This window comes from Falco biarmicus, chromosome 9 (assembly GCF_023638135.1).
Source record: "Falco biarmicus isolate bFalBia1 chromosome 9, bFalBia1.pri, whole genome shotgun sequence".
Taxonomy (NCBI): Eukaryota; Metazoa; Chordata; class Aves; order Falconiformes; family Falconidae; genus Falco; species Falco biarmicus.
The window spans coordinates 41102471-41123113 of NC_079296.1; the positions used below are offsets into that span (position 1 = coordinate 41102471).

Sequence of the window (20643 nt, forward strand, 5' to 3'; positions counted from 1 at the left end):
TCTGGGAAATACCTAGGGCAGACATGATGGAAGAAAGAAGGGGAAAAAAAAAAAGGGACTTGAGTAAGTTGAATCATGTTTAGTGTTTTGCTTTAACTGTCATTTTGTATTGATCATGTAGTATAAGGAACCTGTTTTCTATCCTGGTAAGAATATTTTCATTTTATAAAACCTATTATGTATCAACCACATTTGTATTTATATTGTATGTAATGGCTCAGCATGATTTTTGAAGACATACACATTTTCAAGTAGTTTGGAGGAAAAAGTATGAACACTAAAAAAGGATTTTTTTTATTTCTCAGAGGTTTGTTGTTTCAGTGTACTGAATAATAATTTATAACAACTTTTATGAATCAGAAATGGTCTCCTTCATAAATCTGTTTTAATTAAAGTCGTCTAGAGCAACAGGAACAGATACAGAGCTATTTGAAGTTTACAAACTACATCTTTGATAAGGGAAAATGATTTCATGACATATGTATACAATTGATATTAAAATGTAATCTATATATTCTATATGATTGTATAATATTTTATACAACAGTACAAATAAAATATTTTTCTATTATATTTATTATGTCGAGACACAGTTTCTGTTTTCAGTTAGCTAATATAAATAACATAAATAACACTGTCAAACAACACGTTGGAAGTGCTGACATTTCTAGGCTCTGAGATTTAAATCATGCTGCAATTACAACCTTTCATGCTGTTTGGAGTTATCCCAGTATTTGTTCAGTAGTTAAAACGAATGCATATTTAAACACCATTTCTAAGCCGTTATTTTTATTTTGCTAAAGCAGTTTATATAGGATTTTGTTATGTTTGGCAAGAAACAGAAAACAATTTTTGCAGCATCTAGGTATAAATGGTTGCCAGAAAGAAATCCAGGACTTCTAATCATTTAAAGCATCAGGGGAACAGAAGGGAAAGAGGGAGAGAAGAAATACTAAAAATGCTATTGGAGATTTTGAAGACTCGTGTTTGCTTTTGGTGACAGCGGCATGTGCATGCTTCTGGCAAAAATGTCTGACTATGGAAATGGGCAACAGAGGTTTGAAGGTTCCTAAGTAATGAAGGAAGTTTTAACGTCCAACACTGATATTGCAGGTCTTGCAGCTGGGATCTTTCTTTGCATTTGCAGTAGACAAGCTCATTAGTTGGTGACCAGTAATTTCCGCAACTGTGCCGAGGGAGAGATCCACAGGATCAGTGTAAATTACTTCCAAAATAACATCCTGGGCGTGATGGTAAACCATGACACCATCTTCTTCATCGCAGGTCAGAAATTTATTATCTTTTATATTTAGTTGAGGAAGGCGCTGCTTACAGAATTCGTCTCCTGGTGATCCAACAGGGGCAATAACGAGAATGACGTAGTGGTAGGCTGTGTACATGCAGTAGAAGTCTCCAAAGTACAAGTTAGTATTTGGGTTGAAGAGTTTTTCAGCTGCAATCTCAAACCTGTATCTTCCATAAGGTGAATCTTGTGGTGGCTTGCCAGTGTTAAACTCAGTGTTGCAGCTAAAGAAGATGCCTTCCAGCTTCCCACTGATCGGAGAGCCATGGCTGCCACTGTTATCCTTAACAGAGGGCTGCATAGCATTCCCATGATGCTCTCTACAAACGAATGACTGGTATTGTTTATTTTGTAACAGATATTAAAAGACAAAGTGGAAAGTTAGGACCTCACGCTATTTGGTAACAATGCTAAAGGGACACAAAGGAAAACGTTAAACTGAAAACTGTGCTTAACATCATGGTCTTAGGACCAAGAAAACCGAGACGCCAGACTCAGAAGGAGCTAGAATAACTTCTGCTCAAGGGCAAAATCTGCTTTTCCAGTCTGGCTTCTCAGTCAGCTGTGAGACGTGTGGTCATTATATTCAGGCAAACAAAAAAGCCCCCAAACCACCAATATCTTTAATTAGCTGAATTGTTCAGCCTTCCACTGCAGTTCTAACAATAAACACATTTTAGTTTAATCACATGTTGAAAATTGCAAGTCAGTCTCAATGTGCTGAATATCCTGTTTGTTAATGCATATTTTTAGCACAGGCAGTATATACTTCATGTAGAAAACTGCCAGTGAAAGTTATTTCTGAACGATGTTTTTCAGAGAGCTTATAGGAAGAAATGTACTGTCTGCCATAGTTTCCCCCCCCCAATGGTAATTTCAACTCTAATTTGTCTACTGCCTTCTTCAATCAGAGCAGAGCTGGGCACCAGAGTATTAGGCAATTTGGGTAGTTTCCACTTTGGTTGGTATCCAGCTTCTAGTCACTAGTCCTAATGGGAAAAAATGTATAAGACTGACTTTTTTTTCTTTTTTTACTTTTTTTTTTTTAATTATTATTATTTTTCAAGCTGAGCTCAATTTGGCTCCAGTGAAAAGAAACATGCAATGTAATAAGTGAATTTTTAAAACCCTAAATCCCAAATTGCACTCAGCAGCATTAGGCTGCTAGATTTAGGAGAACAGTCCGAGAAACACCCAATCTAATCTTCCTTAGCACCTGAACTTTTTATGTATAGCAGAACATTCCCCAGAATTTCTGCCCCACACCTGGAAGCGCCATAGGAATGGCTTTGGTGCTGTCTGCACCTGCAGCCATGTGATAGAAAAGGGAATGTTTCCTTTTCTGGTAAGTCCCGCACAACAACAGATGTACTAGGCACCCTTAAAAAATGCCTTTATACACACTGACAGATGAAAACCGCAGGAGGCTGGAGATCTTACCTTCTCCTCTTACTTTTACTTTTATTATTTTTTCATTTTTTTCCCCTTCTTTCATCTTTTATTTTTTTTAAAGGAGAGGGGAAACTAGCCAAGAAAGATTATTCTTGCTCTGCTTTTAACTTATTGCAACACGTCCAGGTGCTGTGTGGGAGAAGTTTTTACTTGGTTAAAGCAGGAGGTAGCAGTCAAAGCAAACAAATTCAATGTATACAGACAAAACAGCTCTAAATCAACTCAGTAATGTCTCCAACTGTAATTTTTTTCATTATGTCTAGTCTCCTCAGCAGTATAATTTAACTTGACTCTAAGATGAATTTCAGAAGTTTGGTGAGCCATTCAAATACTACATAGTTTCACAAGACATTGACTGGAGTGGGGGGTACAATTGGTATTTTATGACTGATGCGATTACTAGGGAGGAAAATCCGACAGCTTGAATATCCTCTGCAACCTAGAAAGCAAGGCTGCTTGCAGTCCCATTTCCATGGCAAGATACTGACATCCAGTGGCCAGCTAGGTCACTCGTCCCAGGGGTCCGAGCTGCTCCCAGCCAAGGCAAGCAGTAGGGACGTGAACGCTACTTACAAGCTCACACTTCAAACCCTGCATTTAGGGGTTGTCGCTTTAGCACCGTGGCAGTTGCTGGTTTATCAGTGCTTCTAGAGCTACTCTGTAAGGTTTTCCAAGCTTGTTTCCTAGTTATGACACCAGAAAGGCTGTTGGCAGGCATGCTATGACAAGGAGTTTTTCCTAAAAGGTACATGTAGTTAGGGTTTTAACAGAACATTCAGAAGTGTGTATTGTGGAAGGAATTCCCTTGCGACTATATTAGTACTTTTCTGATCAGCCAGTTACAGGTATTCTAGCTTCGTACAGACCCGGTAAAACACAGCTTTTTGTCTCTAACTCATTACAGAGGGGAAAACAATCTTGTCTCTATTTGTATTGAATCAAGAAAGAACGTAACAGGAGGGAGGGGAAAAGATAATTGCAATCAATTAAAGTCCTATTTGGCAGAACACGGCCAAACCCACAGCTATAAATGCACCTCAGTGGCAATTTTCAAAGCTCTATGAACACAAAGGCAGGTAGCACTGTTTAATAGCTGAAAACAGGGCTATACGAGCGTTAGAACCACCCCAGGCATTTCCCTCCTGTGGCATCTCATCTATGATGGCAGTAGAGATTTACAAGGTCCTCAAAGAGCCTCAACAAGTGTAATTAATTCTCTGCTTCCATCGAGTTTTGCAGTTTTGTCACTATGAGCAATAAAATAATTCTTCCAAAACACAGAAGGGAAAGAGCAAACCCCATGCTCGGAATATAGATGACGCTCCTGTAATTGAGGACTACAAAGTGGGAATGTTTCCAAGCGTGGTGGAGTCTGCTCTTTGGTGTTGGATTCCCTCACGTATTATTTTTTTTTCACCAGTTTTAAAAAACTCAGTTCTAGACAGGTACTAGCGTGCCACCCACATAAAACGGGAAGCAGCCCCATCTCTCAGTGCACGTTAAAGCAGCACAGTCAGTGCTGCCGCCCTTCTGACATAGTGCTGGAGTAGGTGGCGACACACTGCTTACCTCTCATCCATGTTCTTCTAATGGTGGAAGGTTAGCTCTGCACGGTGACTGCTCCTGCTCAGTCAGTACATGAGCTTTGACTCCTCTTGAAAAGTCGTCTTTTCTATTTTAATGACACTTCTGGTTGCGTGTGCAGAGGGCACATGGGGTCTCTGACAGGAATAAGGAACCTATCTCCCGCTAATCCCAATTGACTCATTCCAACCGAAGCACAGGGCAAGAAGTTCTACAAGAACTGTCTAAACATCATTCCCTCTCCCTCCGCACATGTTCTGTGAATTAACGTTTGGATTGCAGAGCCCCGGTACTACATTTGGGCAAAGAAATGGGGTGGTTGTATGTGGAGAGCAAATACTTGAGATGGAACTCTCAAATGCAGGCAACTGCCCATGCACACAGTTGTGCAACCCTACTATTAGATGTCTCATTCTGATATTCTTAGTATAATAGAAGTATTTGGCTAGTAAACACTCTGTTATGATAACAGACAACTTAATCAGGCTGAAGACCCTGTTGGTACTTCAGTTTCTGCTTCAAAACACAAACTTATATTACCTAGTGGAAGTGCTGAGTTAAGCAAGGTGGAAGAAATGGGTTATACTTTATTTCATCCCTTCTTCTGAACTGGCAATGAAGCATGCAGACATTATGCTCTAACTTTAGAACAGCTGCCTCCATTTACTTATTTTCACTACTCCCTTAATTTGCCCAACAATTTTGCATATGTTTACTTTCTTACCTGATGTAGTCAAAGTATTCTTTGTGCTGATTCCGATAAAAAACAGACAGTTTAAGCATACGGCCTGCAATCACTTCAGCTTTTTCCAATAGCTGTGTTAGGTGAACTTTTGAATAATCTGGAAAGAAAGGACAATCTGCTAGTACGGGGGGAAGGAAAAAACCACAATGTTCTCCAAAAACTACACAGACATGCAGACTTCAAATTGGACCAGGGTGTGGTAACATACCTCACATCAAGCAGTAACTATACAGAAACTAGTCCAACAGCAGTTTCCAACAGTGGTGACAGAAGAACGGCAGGAATATACATGCCTGATTCTCCCCGCGAACACTCTGCAAGCCTACAGCGCCTTTCAGCTCAGGGTTTCCTGTGTTAGCGCTGGTTACCTGACCGCAGAGGAACCGAGAACTGCCCTCTCTGGCGTATGTCATTTGATAAATTGTTTGCTACAATGTACCTGGTTGCAAGTCAATAACAAATTCACATAACTAAAAAAATTTTGCTTAGGACCCAGCCCAAATGGCATCTCAACCAACATGGGATTCATAAAGATCTCGCTTCAGCGCTCAGCTTTCACACAGGCAAGCACAGCAGCACTAGGTGACGAACATCCAAGGAAGAGACTTCTAAGTCAATGACGGGCTAAATCGATCCTCAAGACAGGGTGTTGGTAGTGCTCAGGCTTTGCAGCATGCAGAGAAGGGAGAGCAGCAGAATGTCTTAAACAAGCTGTCTCTTAGGCAGCTGCCACGCTGTCTTTTCTCCACAGCTGCTAGTAGCCAGCAGCAGGCAGGCAAGTGGTCCTGCCCCATTTTGGTTCACCAGTCTCCTTCCCTAGCGTGGGACAAGCAGTGGTGCCAGGCACAGCACTGTGGGGCAGCCAAGTTATTGCGGAACAAAGGGGCAGTCCAGCTGCCTCTCAACACGCCAAACCCGAGCACACACACAGCCTAAAGTTAGAATTCACGTTTCTGGGTTTGACTATTACAACCCCCTTAGCCTGCTTGGCGCTGGTGGATGGCTAACCCACCGGGGCAGCAAAGCTAGCATTAATTGCATACACCCTGCGGTGCGTGTTTCCTCAGCAATATTACCTGCTGTGCAAAACTCGATGATTTCACTCCACTCAGAAACAACATAATCGCCATCAACTTGCTTCGATGCCGTCTGCACTGCTACCGTGTATTCTGTTCTTGGGCTCAAGAACCAGTGCCCGCGGACTGTCATAGGCAAGGGAACAGCTTTGGCCACCAGTTTAGTGGGTACATCCTGATGGAAAACAAAGACAAAAAAAACAACACACAAGTCAGCAGTGCAAGCAAACCAATCCACCGCCCCTTCCCTCGTTCTTTTTGCAATGTAATCCCCAAACCCTGGCTCTTCTGTGTAAACCTTAGTTCTCACAATTCATTGGTGCAGCAAAGTTAAATAGAGTGGCCGAGGACAATGGTCTAAGGTTTGCTCTAAGAGCAACGATGATAACTTGCATGTATGAGTTTATTAATGGTTCCAAGTGACTATAGACTGATATTATTATATATAGGCCGATTATACAATTCAGACCAAAGGCATTTGTGCTGAAGTATGCAAACAAAGAAAGACAAGCTACTGAGCACAAGGATATCTTTAAGAACTTCTTGCGCTCTCATAGCCATTGTTTTCTTTCAGTCAGCGTAACCAAATTCCTCCTGTCAGTGATCAGTCCACTTATATTGCTGTTGATACCTTCCAAACCAAACAGCAATAATTAAACACATTGCAGAGTCACTTTGTGTGTTTTAAATGCATCAAAATACCCTTCTGTACAGAAAGGGCCAGAACAAGCCAAACATACAGCTAGATAGTTCGTGCCTGTCATTGCACCTCTTGCTTCCCACCCTGCCACCGTTCCAGATACTCTGTTGTGCTCTTCCATTGTATCACACCATAGTGCAACAAAGATGAACAGCTGCTTGTCGTTGTTGAAATACCTAATTTCTACAGTACCAAAGGCTGCAATGGGAAGACAAAATTGAAGAACTGGACAGTTTATGCTACAAAGGGGAAGACAAAATTGAAGAACTGGACAGTTTATGCTAGAACTTTGGGTGAAAGGTCTCACAGTGGAGTTGAATGGTTCCCTGCATGGTGTACCTGAGGAGCTGTGATAGTGAGAGAGAGATTTACTCTTGAATATATATCAGCAATCACAGAATAAGAAGATGGCTGCCATCTGAAAAGTGCGCACTTTAGGTAACATCCATAGCTGTCCACCCATAAATACTTGTCCATAGTCACCCACCTAGAAATACTACCACAGCAGTCCCTTAAGGAAAACAGAAATAGAAAAGAGACATTTTCTTTTCATGATCTGTAAGCAAGACCTGAAAGGTTTGGTTTTTTTTTTACTTGTCTTCTATTATGCGAAAGTATCTTTCTTCTCTTTTTTTTCTATCACCAAAAATATTCTTCAGCTTCTGTATTACGCAACTGTAAAATTAGCAGCTTGTGATATTACAAGAACTGAAATGTGATTGACTGATAATCAAGGGTAAGAATTTGTTGTCATGATTTCTTTTTTGCTAATTCTCATTTAAATCAAATCACAGTTGGGAGAAAACTTTCTCTGTAAAGAATTCAGTTGTGCACTCTGACATAAATAACATATAAGAGATAGAGAAAAATAACAATAAACAACAAAAAAGAAACCCCACATAGCATTTAAGCTACCACCCTGGAACTATATTGCAAAGACATCCCACGGGACTGCACTTGCTACTGCTAACACAGCCAGCAGCTGGTGCAGCCACAACCGTTACTGTTGCTGTCACCTTTCCTTTCCAAAGGGTAACAACTGCCTCCACCCGCTCAGCCCTCTGTGCCCATAACCCGGTGCTGGGGTTTGCCCCATTAATTTTGCCAGTTTTCATGTAACATTAAAAGCCTCATTGCCCTCGTGCGCCAAAGCCTCACCTTTGGGCTGTGTATCAGGAAACTCTCCTAACCGTACCAAAAAACGGGGCAGACTACCCAAACCCACACTAAATAGAGGGGTTTATCTCTTGTACAGCTGGGGAGGAGGGGCAGATATGATGCTTTTCATAACTCTAATCTGTTCTTTTACTAAGCAAACACTTCATTTTTCCTTAAGGCCTGACCTTGGGGAAAAAAATGTCCAAATGTTAAGGTTGAAATTTCTCTGGGGATTCTCCATTTCTTTTCTTCTCTGTTCTGCTCAGCTCTCACTCCTGGCTGAGCCCCCCAAAAAGCACAAAGGAGGTTATATGCCAGCTTGAGGACCACCAGGATTCTGGGGCGGCAGATGGCTGCTCCACTGCCAGCACCCACCAGATAATTCTAAAGGTACCTAGACAGCAATAATTTCAAGGAACAACCTGGAAACACTGAATAACTAAGCAGCAAGGTACACAAGTCACACTACTTCTCTCCTTTTTGGGGAAAGATGCATCCTTTGCAGTCCCTTTTTCTTGCCAAAGAAGCAGCTTTCAATTTTCAGCTTTCTCCCGTTTCATCTTATCCTTCCCTTTGCCAGGTCTGCTCATAGGACACATCGTGGGAACTCAGCACACCCAAGCTCCATTCCTACTTTTGCTAAATATCTAAGCCTCATTTCCTATTACAAGGGAATAATCATACTACTATATCTTTAAAAAGTGGGGAGATACCCAAATTGCATTGAGGAAAAGATAGTTTTATTAGAATTCTAGTCTTTACATACTACTACCAATGCAATCCTCCTCCTTCACAGATATGATGACAATAGTCATAAATAATAAAACTATACCCACCCTAAATATGCTGAAGTATTGAAAGGATGGATCATTCATGTATGGTCTCCTGGGCACACAAGGAAGCAAGCAGACCCCTTTCCTGAGGGACAGCATCTATCTGTCAGGTTAGGTCTATAACCCAAGTCACTTGCTCACAGCCACGTGAGCAAACTGAGACTTAACACTAACTCTCTGCAGGTTAGAAAATAGTTTAAGCTGGTCATCTGGGCCTGTCACTGTGAGAGAGACACGAACTTGCAGAATGATTTACCCTACCTGTAAACTAAGTAAGAATGATTATTTCCCGCCTCCCCCCCCCCCCCCCCCGAAGATGCCCATCTCCTTCCACAGCCTGACTGCTGGATGACTCCTGAGAGTAAGTCCCAATGCTCTTTTTTAGAACTAAGTGGTATGGCTCACTCTTTTCTTTCTAAACAGCTCTGCTTGGAAAAGGGGCAGTGATATCTTCCATCTTTATACAATAGCTTTGTTATGAAGGCAATGGATGGGTGGGGGCTGATTTATTTCCCTCCGGATTCTGGTCCCTGGTGCTGCAGCTGCCAGTTTATCAGCTCCCTCCCTACACAGCGGGTGTGCTGCTGGGCTTCAGCCATGGAACTACTATAACTAACGTCATAGGGAGGAAGGATGCTTGTCTCCAACCATACTAGGGTTAGGGCAAATTTGGAACTTGAGCAGTTTTTAATTTCTCAAAAAAGCTGATTTTAGGAAGCCTGTTAAAAATTACTTAGTACTAAAGATGCATGAAAGCAAACACGTATGTGCTCTGGCATGGATAGCTGTAGAGCATTCAGTCTGCAGAGTTCTCTTGCTCACCCTGTCTGCTGTCTGGATTTCCACCATTCTGGCCAGGGAAAAAAAGCAACCCTCTCCCCCAAAAAAGTTTTACCAAGTCACTAACACAACTAGTGCCATGAAATTTTAATTGAATTCTGACAAAATATCCAATTTACTCATAATTTTAAATGATGGAATTTAATCTCCTGTTCTTACAAAACCAATTACCTCTCCTTTGGCTAAACACTTTATCACAGTAAAAAGCTATGGAATTGCTGAGAAACACAAAATAAATCTAATAGCCTAGCTTTATTACCCTACCAATATCCCTTTTTCTCTCCATTTTAATACTTGTCTCATCACTGGGATATAGATTTTGAAGTATACATAGTGTTTCATCTGTTAGGGTGACTCCATCTTTCACAAAAACAAATTTTACAACTTTACTCCAGTTTGAACATGAATGAAAAAATATGTAGATTCATAAAATGAAAGAAATTAAAAAAGAATCCATCCCAGTAAGCATTTCTATTAGAAGGTATACTCATTCCTGCAGTATAAAATGGGAATTCAAATTCAAATGTTGTCAGTCCAAAAGTAATAACAGTAAGAAAAAATCAAATATATTCTACTTTATTTGCTATTACAATTAAAAATGGGGCATAATAAATTCCTATTAAATTTTATAGAGCTAACTTTAAATTTTGTAGTGCTTCCCATGCTGGCTCCTAGCAATTGCAACATCTTGGCCAAAGATGTAAAATTCTCAATTTCAAGCAGTATTAAGTGATTGTTCATTAAACTTAATGCATGTGTTATTTCCAACCACATTAAAAAAAAAAAAAAAAAAAAAAAGTGAAAATTATACACCTGCTATTAACAGAAGTCACAGGAAAAATAGCCTCACAATAAAAAGACTCAGAGAAATTTGTGGAAATATTTTCTAGTTATTGGTGGAAATATTTCCTGGTTATCCCACTGATTTATAAACCAATAGTAATCTAGATGTTGAAAGAATTAGAGCTCTCATACTTGTCTGGTTGGTTATTTGTACCTTGGCAAACCTTATCTTTTAGAGGTACTGGCAACATTGGTTTTAAGTTGGCGGGTGATTGTGTTGTTTAATCTTCTATCTCATTCCACGTTTCCCTAGACATCTGGGTATTTTAACTGTTCTGAGGTCAAAGCAAATTTTGCTGGATTTGGTAAGTACAGATTCCGCAATGCATTCAGTATGTCCCTGCATCAGTGGCTTGAAGAAAGAGGCCAGATGAATATTCAGGTCACAGTGCTGAACGCTGCAAAATAAAATTGCTGGAAGCCTTCCTAGAAGTGCATTAGAATTTGTGACTCTTCTGTTGAAATGACATGTGTTGTTTTCATGAGTCTGTCACTGAACAAGGACAGGCACAGAATACATGAATTGTTTAAATAATGATTTAGAGCTAGTCAGGAATAAAAATGTCTGTCTGGCAATACATTGTGCAGGTTCCAAACTGTTTTCAAATGAAATAGTAAAGGTTATGTGCTGTTCTCCATGAAACAAATGAACTTGTGTGTGCATGCACATAGGCTAGAGCCAGAGAAGGTATTCCATTTTTTTTTTTTTTTAAAAAAAAAAAAAAAAAGAGTCAGTCAATCAGATTAATCAAAACCTGCCTTTGCTGGAAGTCCAATACCTATTTCCCGTGGTCTGCTTTTGAAAGGATAATAAAACACTGAGATTCATCTATTTAAAATCAAGTATTTCCATCTTGACTTTTAAAGGAAAATTACCTTGTGTTTAAATTTGTTGGAATTCTTGTTTTCTTTCTTATTGAGATCAATGAAGTAGTGAGTAATGCGGTCCTTGGATTTAGAATCCATGTCCCAAGAAATCTTGAAGGAATCACATGTGATGTTACTTATTTTGATGTTGTGTGGGACTGGAAGTTCCTCCATCTCTGCAATCCCACTATCTTGTGATTTATTCCCTGCATAAAAAATAAGCAAGATTCATGCAGTTAAAGACCTATTAGATACCCTTTTTCTGTGCTCCAATACAATCACACCTCCAAACAGCCTTTCACAAAGATTCACAGGTGGTACTGAGAAGCAACTATGAGGTACAGTTATGCAAGTGTCGATGTCAGCGATGGGAAATATTGGAAAGGGATGAAACTCCGCACATGAATAAGCACTAGACTCATCACAACTGTGTGCAGCTGCAGTTCGAGAATAAGAAACATCTGAAGCTATCTGGTGCTACAACATTTAGTTGCGATGCCAGCAATGTCTACAGTTAACACAATGGTTAACTATCACTAAAATAAATACACATAGAAATAGTATTCTTCCTAAACCCATTTTTCAGGCACAAAGTGAAACCAGTCTCTTCAAGGTTTAAAGATGGTATAAGTACATACACATATGTATACACATATATAAAAAGCTGTCTTCACAATGAAACAATTAACAGTGATCACTTTGTTGAGCTCAGTAAAAGGGCCATATACACCAATTTCATTTTCTGATCTTTATTCTCTCTATTCTATTTGCCCAGTTGAGACCCTGCAGTTTTCTTGGCAAGTTTTTTCTAATTTCTAAGTGTATACGGTAGATGAGCAAATGACCATTGACCCCCAAAACCATTGCGGGTTCTAAAATTAGGTCTTCCCTTAGTTCCCAAGGCAACCTTGTAGCAGAGCATTCCATGATCAGTAAAATTCAGAAACATTAGGTGATCCTGCACTACCTAAGACAAAAGTCAAAAGCAAACAAAAAACCCCCCAAAAAACCCCAAACAAACAAAAAAAACCACAACAGAAAGATGAGAAAAATAAGTAAAAATGAAAAAATAGAGATTGTGTAAGAAAAGGAGTAAAGAAACAGAGCATTTAAAAAAAAATAAAAATCAAACACAGGTGAGAATATAAAGAAACAAAGGAGAAAAACAAGGCTAATGTCTGCGTAAAAAAAGAGAGGAAAGCTCCCAAATTCCATCCAGATGAGGAAGATAGGAAGCTCATGCAAAGATGCGAGGTAACACATTGTCAGAATTATTTTCAGTCACATCTAATGATACAAAAAGATAGTATTTATACTTCCATCATAACTGATAAAAAACTGGACACAAAAGGTGAGTCTAGTCAGTAATAATAATAATAATACATTTGACTTGGAAAACATTAGGGACATTTCCACCTCTCAACATACGCTGTCACAGAATTATACCAACACCTCAATGCAGGAATATTAAGGCTGGCCTGATTGTTCAAAATTCTCCTCATGGATATGTGAAATTCAATCACAGAGTCCATGAAATCCATACATTTCCAGCTAGTATTCTGAAAAAAGCAATTTTACTGATGATTTTAAGAACCAAATAGAACATTTTCTACTTTTGTTCCATCTTATGAGCTTGCATCCAACAGGTTGTCTCCCCTTCAAACATCCCACTTACTTTTTCCACCCACCCCCACCCCACTTTCCAACTAATATCGAAGTCAGATAGTGTGTGGTCTTGCTCAAAGTCCTACTCTGTTTGTGCCATCCACAATGACATTGTCAACAGCTAAACGGCCTGCAGTAGACTCGGAAAAACCAGTCATCGCTGACAGCTTTCTCTTCATATGAAATACATGGTAAGTGCTTTTCCCAACATGAGATTTCAGAAAGCCAGCAGGGAGAAAATGGCATTGCTTTCTTTTGTAAGCCTTTTGTTTTTCAAAAATGACTGAAAGCTCTACCAGGTACACTGAAAAGGCTACATACGATCGCTCTTCCAGACACGAGGCTCTGTGCTTAAGCAGTAATGCTTCTGAGGTTCTCAGACCTGCAGATCTGGATGGACTCGGATCTCAGCATACTGGGTAAATGAATAAAGACCTGAACAGACATGCAGTCAGGAAATCCAAGCCATATATATCCGCAATACATTAACGTGCAACTTCTTTGCTTCAAAAGTGAGTTTCTATACTCCATACCCATGGGCCTTAGCAGAAGACATCTGCAAAGCAGTATTGACCATTGACAAAAAGTAACAGAGGTGAGAAAAGCTTTTGGAGCACATGGATGACAGCCAAAGAGCAAAAGTGCTTCTGTAAAGGGGCATTTTTTTTCTATACAATTCTTGGAAATAATGTCTGGCATACCTCTTCAGATGTCTGGGCTCATGATCCTGTTAATTTCTTTGCTTGAGAAGTGAATAAATGGTTTAGGTAAATGTCTAGCAGAAAATCTCCAGGTAATTTTAGCAACATTTTAATGTAAGTCTGAGGAAAAGAAACCACCTGCTTTACTAAGTGCTAAGCTATCCTTTCTTTTATGATGGAACAAAATCCAAAATAAACACTTTTCTGAAATCTTTAAAGCTCTTTGAGAGTAGAAAAAAAATCAGTTTACAGATTTTGAAATACAAACAGTATATGAAACAAAAAAGTAAAATACCTCACAGTCATGACTAGCAAGCGACACTCCAGTTTCCCGCAGTAGCAGGAACCTAACAATGATACACGGTATTAAACGGAGGAGGAGAATTCAGTGAGTATTGGTAAATGGTGGCTTTTGAATAGCAATCGGTGTGCCATTGCATGGGAACAAAGGAAAAAGGGACAGAGCATGAAAAACATGCTTTTGCTCTCTTAGGTTTGACTGATCCTAAGAACCAAGCATGCAGGTGACCAGCTTTGCCCACAGAGCAGACACCCTAGCATTCAGACCACCAAGAAATTTTGAAAAAGCATTCCCTTGTAAAGCATATGCTCTAACTCAGAATCTGGGTCCTGCAAAAACTAGTCCTCTTCAATGTTAGGAACAGCATTTTGTTCAGAGATGTACTGGAATATAGCATAAAAGTGTGAGCTACAGTGCTTAACATCACTGCACCCTAATTAACTAGAAAGAAATGAAGGTGACGGGATAGCACAGGAGAGTGAGAATATCCTATCCGGTCTGGTAATGTATGCACATCACTTGTAACAACTACATAATGGGGAACATTTCCACTAGAGTTTATTAATATTATAAAAGCATTACAACTACTATATTTTTATTCATTAATTAATTACATTTTTTTAAATTAAACAAATAATTAACTAAAATATAAATAGTAAATAAATAAATATATAAGTTATATAATTATAAGGCAAAAATAGGCAGAATTTTCAATAGCTTACCCAAAGAAGTGTAACTTTGATCTAAACATGGATGCCAAGTGTTTCAGAAAATACTACTATCTGCTGTTAAAGCAGGGGTTCAGCTAGGGTCTGATAATGTCAACCAAACCACTTAAAAATGCTGGCTGCTACAACAGATTACTTAGCAACCTACCTGCTAGTTAAAACTAGAGACTTCAGTTGAGTGGTAAATGTAATATAGGCATCCTGGAGATCAACAACTGACTAAAAAGGTAACACGTTTGTACCTTGCCTTTTTTCCATTTCTGCTTTGGAGAGTATTTTGAATTGGTTTTCATACCGGAAAGCATGTCCACTTCAAGCCACCTCTTTATACCAGGGTCAATTTAAAGAATAGACCAACATCAGGAAACAGGTTGTCTACTAAAAGCAGAAATAGCGACTGAACTTACTCAAAGCCAGCATACGCTTGCCCTAAAGTGCTCCAAAACTCCAGCTGAAAGGAAGTTACTACTGATATGTATGTGAAAAAAGGTGGAGAAGGCATTAGAACTGGCTGCTTTCATGTCAGTTGCTTTGCCACTTCACTGAGGCTAAATTGATCTTTCTTAGGTGAAGCACCACAATACAGACAAAAAAATGAAAATAGCATAGGAAAAGTTGCTGTAAGAAGCTTCATATCAAATTAAAATAGATCAGCTTCCAGCTAAAATGGCTACTTTGTTTTGCACATTCATGTTGCTTCAACACTGGAAGGCCCAGCAGGACTGCGTAGAAACACTGCTTGCAGGTCTCTTTTGGGCAGACACTTACAGAAGAGCTAGTAGTTGAACAGCCTGGTCTCCCCTGCCAAAAAACCAGCCATGTCATCCCTGCATGCTGCAGAAGTCCCTCTGTTTTAACAAGAAAACAGTTCTCTTTTAGAGCAAGCAAAAGGGCCCAGAGATTCTTGACCCATATAATAAGAATTTAAAGACCGCTCATGTGTGCATAGGTCACACTGGAAGCATAAGACTTTAAATTTCTTCAAAGTCAAAGAATAAATACAACATGAGATCAGCTGGAGAACTGCAAGATTAATGCTTTATGCTCCTATTCGCAGGCTTATCTCTTTCTGCCATATCCAGACCTAAATTTCAAGTTAAATTGTCTAATCAATTTTAAAGCAGTTATGATACTCACTGCTGCAGCTAAACCAAAATGCTGGCAAATGGGTAACAAACCAATTTTATTTATATACACATAGACACACTTAATTTAGCATCCTCATTATATCTTCTACTTACATAAATTATCTCTGAATGGGAAAAAAAGGCAGAAAAATCCCATTGAACATTCACGGCTTTCACTGTCACAATTGGAGAAAAATGATAAGACTTGGAAATTGGTAAGTCCACACTGAAAAGATCTGAAAAAGGATGGTTTTGAATTTGCCTCGTCACTCAAAACACGCTGAACCATTGCATCTGCAGCAGTAGAATGATGGTGGCAAAGAACCTTAACACAACCTCTAATTGGTAGCTACCGAGCATTCACAACCACTGAATTTTTATGATTTTTGAGTACTTGATCATCTTTTTCCCTTACTTCCAAAAATGCAGAACTTCACAGCAGGGCAAGGCAGAATGTGCCTACTGATTTTTAATTTCACAGACAAACTGTTAACATTATCCACAAAAGGAATCCTGAAAGGGCTAATTTGTGATCTACCCTCTAAGCGTACTTACAGCTCACAAAAGTCAGTTTTATGAACGAGACCAATAAAATAATACATTTATAGGTTCCTGTGACCTTGCTTACAGAAGTTTTGACTCTGATATTATCTTGGCAAATACATTCCTGCTATCAAACTTTAACAATGGAAAATAATTAACTGAACAGTATGATAGACATTTAATGAAGATACAGAATCCCTACACATACATTTGTATATCCCATAGTTTGAATGTAATTCATTGTTTGGAGACATTAAAAAGACAGCTTCATGCTCAGAAGTTGTATATCAGACATGCTGGGGTAGAACTCCTCAGTATTCAGAACTCATGCAGTTTGTATTTAGCAATCAAATCGCACCCTCTTTCCCATCACTCCATCCGTAACACTAATATGCCACCTTTCACAGCATTAACTACGCAGAGTGCTGCACTATGCAAGCACGAAAAATTATTCAGCAGTCGAGAAACAAATGCACAGAAAACAGAACCTGCAAATGTCTGAATACAATAACATAATAGCCATCCATCAACAGGGAAAAGGCTACAAATATTACAACCATAATGAGCGTGATTACTTGTACTCAAGAGTGAAGTAAACTTGTGAAATAATAATTCAACTGCAATGATGTCCATTAAATCTGGAGAAATTAAAACAAGTCAGGGCCAGGTGAAATAATTTTCTCCGATGGAGCCGTGAAAGTATGCCTTCAGTAATCAGGGTGACAAAATATAGCTGTAAAATACCACTATTTATCTGCAATTCAGACTTGGATACTACGGGGAAAGTAGTATAAGAAGGCTTTTCAGATTGCTATTTCCCCTTCATGGGGTTTAGATTTAAGCAATTCAGGTATTCATCCAATATCTGGACAAAAACTATTTATTCATTTTATATACAGAAAAAATGTAAACATCTAACCAGAATTTGGAATAAAGGGGAGGGGTCTGTTTGAACCATCACTCAACCAAATTCAGAGCTGTCCTAAGCAGTGGTGGAAAGTTACACACCCCTGAAGTGATGTAAATTCACTTCGTATCACAGAGGCCAAACATGCCAGGAGAACAAACAATAGCAAAGAGAAGAAAGCGATGAAAGGGCTTTTCCTTGCATTACTTTTAAAATCTCTTGTTGACTCTGTTTCCTGCTAAGGCTTTGTCCTTCTGTCCCTCAAGATGCAAATTAAATCAGCTTAATGAAGTGTAACTTACATTTTCATTTAAGCCCATTATGAACCACCCTCAACATGTATAAATAGATTTGCCTCTTTTGGCATCACTCTGGAAAACCTCCAGTTGGACGGACAAAGATAAATCATCTGGTTCTAAGTTTCTTTGTACTCAGGGGTAAATCTTCGGTGTCTTTAGAGTCATGTTGTGGGAAACATGGACTTGCGATGCTTTTGGAGCAGACATTCTGAAATCACTATTATGCCTCTCCTAAGCTGCCGACACCATTGCCATGGATTTCTGAAAAGGTTCCCAACAGATCAGTGAAAAATGTGAAGGCATTTGGGGCTGTCAGTTTGTACTGTGTAAATCTCAGGCTTGTCCTTGCATCTGAAATGGTTGCTATTAACAAGTTCCTTTATCTGAGGATGAAGGTCCTTGCATTTAATACTGTCTAGATTTAAAACAAAACACAACACAAACCATGGAATGCTTGTGGCTGATGACTGTTTCCAGTTACAATACTGCCTTTTCCAGCTGTAAGTTATACTGAAACATTCTAAGAGCTCACTGGTCTAGCTACCACATTCTCAGCTGAGGAGGTGACATCTAAGTACTTGAGGACAGCAGTTTCTTCAACTTTGATTTCACAATGATTTGCAAAGTCATCTGTTCAAAACCTCAGTTTCATTTTCCAGAAGACATGCATATATTTAGAGATTTCAAATAAATGTAGTGTTGAAAATCATGGAATCTAGTAATTCCCCCAAAAATTAGTTGAAAATAAGGAAACGTCACTGCTTCTTAAAGTCAAGGCACATATTTAAGGCTCAATTAAAAGTTGTAGACAAATAACAAAATAAAATACAGGTCCTACAGAAATTCTAGGTGAAGAATGTCTGTTCTCTGAATTTACCATTAGTAGCAACAAAGAAAAAACCAGTTCAAGACACTTTCAAGAAATGAGATCTTTTGACATTTATATGATGAAAACTGGCTTTGTGGTGCAGAAAAAAAAACATGATGGAAAACCTAGGTGATACAAAACATGTATTATAGGGGGCTATACAGTCAGTATAAAAAACTAAGCCTACGTAACATGCCAAGCTCCCGAAGAACCTTCACCCTTAACACCAACCTGTGGCCCAGGGTTGAAAGTCTGCCACAAAAAAGAAAGCCTAGGTTCGGTGGTGTTTCCTTCCTTCAAACTGTGGCTGGCTGTGCTAAAGCGACTCAGAGCAGCCTCTAGCTTGCTGCAGTTTTTATGGCAGGTAAGACACCCGGAAGCTACTGAACTAACTGGGAATGCCAAAAGCACAAGGAAGCCCTGGTGATATCCCACAGCCAGCAAATGGGAGGAAAGCCAGCGGAGCAGTTGTCATGCCACTTCTATGTCACTACAATATTCTCCTACGCTGACGTAATTTCATTCGTTTATCTGGGCTGCTGTCACTCAGAGGATAGCGCAGCAAGTGCTGCACTGTACTGTCTTTAGAAAGACACACAAGATATTAATCCCCGCAGTTACTTCTGTGAAGTGTCAGCTCCTTGAAATCTTAGGAATTTGATAAGGGAAACGTAACTAAGGTTTGTGAGCCAGAAAATAAGCAAGGTGAGACTGTACCCACACAGCACAGAATTAAAAGCTAACCCTGGTTCCTTAATACATTCTGGGAAGATACCTGAAAATCAAAAGATGGGGATGAGAGACACAGCAGAATAAATTATGAGGTAAAACAATTTTTGAGACCCTGAAAGATCAAGTTTACTTTATACACAGATACCAGTAGCACACGTGATAGACACATCAAAAGACAAACAAAATCTTATAACACAAATCACATTTTAAAAAAAACGTCACCTTTTTCAGATCTTAAAAATATATCCACTGCAGAAAACAGAAAGTGTTTTTCTCAAGTTAACATTTTCAATACAATGAGATACATTAGCTGTGACCTTTTGAAATAGAAATATTTGATGAGAGGGGATTAATTTCATGAAGAGCACCCAGGTACCATCACATAAGAAATCCTCTTACTAGATACTGATACAACTTAAAAGAACTCATTTGGAAACAATAGCTCCCACGTAATGAACAAAGACATCTTTACACCTTCTGAAATGTAAAAAATTCTACCTTTCTTTGTCTTGATAATTCAGCTGATTGGTTATATATCAGCTCTATATAACCAAAATACTAAGTTTATAATTCTAGAAAACTGATACAGACTGGAAATATTTGAGTGCTATAATTCAGACTGAAATCTCTGACTTACTGTGGAGGTATTTTGTTTTCTCAAAAATTCAACAGGAAAGAGAATTCTTTCTGTGTAACCATCAAAAATGACAGGGAAGTGCCAAGAAATCACGTATTAGCTGCATACCTTAAATTTAACTAAGCAACAATACACTATCATATTTTTCTCCTGAGCTCTGGAATGAGTGGGTCCCTTTCCAGCTGCTAGCTATATAAAACTGTTTTACAGGATCAGGATAATATGTCCCAATCAAGCAAATAATTAACCTGAATATCAAGGATTTCAGTGTTCACCAGAACACCTTGTTCAAGGCAGTCAATGAAACCACACAGAGGAAATACAAATACAACAACATTTATAAAACTATCAAATCAAGACTGGTATTTGTTAGGCCATGTAAGTGGCACTTCTGAAAGATAGCTATTCTATTTCAAAGTTCAACCTGCTAACCATAACCACATAACTAACATTTATGCTTTATTCCTGCTTCTTTTCATGAACAAAACCCGAGTGAGTAGACTCAGACTTTTCAACGTCTCTCTCTCCTCTCCCCCAGAATTCTGGCAAACTAACTCCCAATACAGATTTTTTTATACTTATATAAGCATATTTAAGAAAATGTTCTAAATAAGTAACCTTGTAAAACCAGTTCCTACATTAGATAAAGAGAGAAAGCTTGGCTCTATAAATCCTGTTAGAGGGATAAACCCCTCTAAATCTTCTCCTCTTTTCCTCCCCATGGCTGATGCCAG

At 39.0% G+C, this 20643-nt stretch overlaps 1 protein-coding gene across 4 annotated transcripts in view; it reads right to left on the bottom strand.

Annotated features, from left to right (window-relative positions):
• Positions 1-363: 363 nt before the first annotated feature.
• The window catches only part of PHYHIPL (phytanoyl-CoA 2-hydroxylase interacting protein like), an 80146-nt gene continuing 59866 nt past the window's right edge, over positions 364-20643 (bottom strand). For all 4 annotated transcript variants that reach the window (XM_056352659.1, XM_056352658.1, XM_056352657.1 and 1 more), the window contains exons 2-5: positions 11411-11607; positions 6161-6335; positions 5064-5181; positions 364-1623 (exon numbers count right to left, since the gene is read on the bottom strand). In XM_056352659.1, coding sequence (XP_056208634.1) covers positions 1089-1623; positions 5064-5181; positions 6161-6335; positions 11411-11575 — 993 coding nt within the window. In that variant the 5' untranslated portion in view covers positions 11576-11607 and the 3' untranslated portion in view covers positions 364-1088. The remainder of the gene's footprint in view (positions 1624-5063; positions 5182-6160; positions 6336-11410; positions 11608-20643) is intronic.